Source organism: Sinocyclocheilus rhinocerous, unplaced genomic scaffold (assembly GCF_001515625.1).
Source record: "Sinocyclocheilus rhinocerous isolate Xijiao unplaced genomic scaffold, SAMN03320098_v1.1 scaffold3468, whole genome shotgun sequence".
Classification (NCBI taxonomy): domain Eukaryota; kingdom Metazoa; phylum Chordata; class Actinopteri; order Cypriniformes; family Cyprinidae; genus Sinocyclocheilus; species Sinocyclocheilus rhinocerous.
This window is the reverse complement of record NW_015657489.1, coordinates 371,303-374,698: the sequence shown is the minus strand read 5'-3', so window position 1 is coordinate 374,698 and position 3,396 is coordinate 371,303. Positions and strand designations below refer to the sequence as shown.

Here is a 3,396-nt window from a genome sequence, read left to right as displayed (position 1 = left end):
ACACACACACACACACACACACACTCTCTCTCTCTCTCTCTCTCTCTCTCACACACACACACACACACACACACACACACACACTCTGTTACTAAAGTGTTTGAGTCCTGGAGTGATTTTATGGGTATTACAACACAGAGAGAGTTTTAAAACCACAAGCATTAACTCCTGCCTCAGAGTCAGCACGAGTCTCCTATTGTGTAAACCACATAAAACAGGCGTAACGTCACCTCGTTTCAATGCCATAATGAATTTGTTTGCACATTACTTGGAAAAATGGTTGAGGACTGTTGTCAGTGTTGGATGGTATGATTCAGAATTGCATCAGTTGTGTTAATTTGGCTTAGTAACAGAAGCTTAATTTACTCAGCTAGACAGAGTTACAGCAGAAGAACACATTTACACAATACAGACAATAATATGAGTAGTAAATGTACAGAGGTGAGTTAGATACATGTGCAGAAGCTGAAATGTAAAACATCGATACGATTGTACATGTCCTGTAGCACTGAGTGGAGATGTTGCTGTGTGTCACTAGAAGAGCTCATTGAGGAGGTTCATGAGTGTTTTTGTAGGACAGTCCGAAACCAGAAGGGCTCTTTGATTCACTAAATAATGATGATTCCTGTCATGTTTCCGCAGGCAGAGCTCTTGATATCTCAGACGTGACTCTGATCAATCCGGACCCGGTCGTGTCCTCGGGGTACTCGCCGTCTCTCCGGTGTGTGAGCAGTGACTGGACCGTTTCTGGCACCGGATCGCTGAGTTTGGGCCACGAGTATCCCGATCAGGAAGCTCATGTCCTGAGCGCTGAACCAGACAGAAGCCACCGCTCCGCCGCTAAAGTCACCTGGATGTCCCGCAATCACACCTTCGGAGCTTTTTACTGCCAGCTCAAAAACTCTAGCAGGAGTAAAATCTACACCTACAAGATGCTCCATGAAGGTAATAACACTGATATCCGAGCAGTGCTTTGGCTCCTCTGAAGGGAAAGACTTGTTTGTATATGCATACACTGACGGGGTTCAACTGTTTCTTATTCCTTCAGCTGCTTTCCTCCCTGAATCTCTGACCATCACTGTTAATGAAGGTGAAGACGTTAACATCTCTTACTCCAGAAAGACATATTTACCAGAGGACACAGTCATGGATAAAAACGGTGTGAACTCTGAACACTTAATAAACAATATTAACAAACATCTGTGCCTTGTTTTATAGTAAAGTGTCTTGAGAAGTTAAAGTCTCTATACAGGCACTATAAAGATTTTAAACTTTTATAATCAATTATTTGCTTCTATTTATTTTGACTTACAGTTTCTGTTTTTTTTTTTAATAGCATTTACATGTGTTCAGCATTTACCACATAATCCTTGTTTTTCTGGCAAAACATCAAGAATATCAGTAACATTGTAGTTTTTGTTGTTCTAGCTGTTGTTGTTTTGTTTTTCAGGAAATTTTGAACACACGTCACCCAAACAGGACATGGATGTAATTAATTACACAATAATCAATGCAAAAGCCCAAAGTCATGCTGGTATATATGCGATCCGTTACATTTCTGGAGCTCCGTTCAGCTCAGCAATAACCCGACTGATCGTCAGGAGTAAGTCCTTCAGTTCATGCTCTCTTACCAAACACTATCACTCTCGGTAAAGTGTCCAGTAATGTCAAGTCACCTTTATTTATATAGCGCTTTCAACAATACAGATTGTCAAAGCAGCTGTACAGTATTAAATAGGAAAATAGTGTGTCAATAATGCAGAAGGACAATAGTAAACATTACATTTTCAGTTAAAGGCAGTTCATCATTGAATTCAGTGATGCATCATCCAGCTCAGTTCAGTTTAAATAGTAGGTGAATTAAGGGTGATTGGGACATAAGGTCAAATGGGACAGTATAACTATACAGAATTTATTTTCTCACCTAATGAGTCCTAGGTGTAAGACCACATAATTAAAATGGGATGCCCTCATTCGTGTGACATCATGTAGGTGGGCGGGGCAAGCATCAAACAGGAAGTTGACCATGAAATGCATGAACTGAGGAAAATGACATTGCTAGTTTTCATAATAAGGTCCTAAAATTCTCATAGCTACTATATTATACAAACTTTTGATGGAAACATAAATATGATGCACTACTTCTACAAAATCAGTAAAAAAGTGTTAATATCATGTTTCTATTTTTCGAATTAGGTTGTTTTTATTTTGTCCCATCCACCCAAACTGTGTTTAATAGTATAATGTTGCATAACTTTGGTTGATTGGGACAGTGCGTAAAGGCTTTGCTAATTAAGAAAATGATTTACCTTGTAATAAAGAACCACTGTATATGCTCTGCCCTAAATCAGTGGTTTCCAACCTTTTTATTTATGCAAGCCCTAATCAACCACAAACATATTCATGAACTAGCTAGATTTTTGCTCAAATAAAAATGCTGAAATAGAAGCGTTTTGAAAATAGAAGCATTATAGATAAACTTTTTTTAAATGTTTTTTGTTGCAGTAATAAACCATATTCATGTTTCTGTTAAAGGTTTGTGCAGGTTAAATGTGTTTGTCAAACAGTTAATTGGTGATGGGGCCACCCAACAATTTGTTTTTTGAACCTGAAGCATTTTTTTTTTACTTTTTACCTCAGTTACATGTGTTGTATTGTATGAATTTTTGGATGGATTTATGAAGTGAGAAATAAAGTTGAACAGAAATAAACATGGACTCTTAATAATGATGAACAGAAAATGAAATATTGACAAATATTGTGCAATACAGTAAATATTATTACACTACCCTAAATCAATGAAAAAATGTTTTGGCTCAATTTACAGAAAAGTGTATGTCATGCATCCTTTCATCATAATATAACATTGTTTCCTCCTCAAATGGGTAGTTAACATCTTCAGTATTACAGAAATGTAAACCTTGCTCAAGTCGGAAATTCAAAAACTGTCCCAATCACCCTTAATTCACCCATATATATATATATATTCATGTGTTATAGTCAGTGTTGGGAAGGTTACTTTGGAAATGTAATAGGTTACAGATTACAAGTTGCCCTACTTAAAATGTAATAAGTAGTGTAACTTTTCAATTACTTTATAAAAGTAATGTAACTGATTACATTTGATTACTTTTTGAAATTTCTATTTTTTTTTAATTGTTTATCATTTTCAAACATGTAAAACAGGCAGGGTATACCTTACAGTAATACTCAACACTGATTACTGTCACACTTTTGAAATCCTTCATCACTTGAATTAAGATTATATTTCAATTTTAAAGTAGGCATTGGATGCAAAATTCACTTTTACATGGTGTTTGCATATAAATGTATCTTAGCAGTATGTGGACACAACGACCCTACAATGATAAAAATCCATTCACTCCTTTTTTTTAA

The 3,396-nt window shown here is 36.2% G+C and overlaps 1 protein-coding gene across 1 annotated transcript in view; it reads left to right on the top strand.

Annotated features, from left to right (window-relative positions):
* LOC107721039 (tyrosine-protein kinase receptor Tie-2-like) overlaps positions 1-3,396 on the top strand; it is a 16,181-nt gene that overhangs the window by 1,233 nt on the left and 11,552 nt on the right. Inside the window, exons 2-4 of the mRNA XM_016528890.1 lie at positions 643-945; positions 1,049-1,159; positions 1,451-1,603. Of these exons, the coding sequence (XP_016384376.1) occupies positions 643-945; positions 1,049-1,159; positions 1,451-1,603 (567 nt within the window). The remainder of the gene's footprint in view (positions 1-642; positions 946-1,048; positions 1,160-1,450; positions 1,604-3,396) is intronic.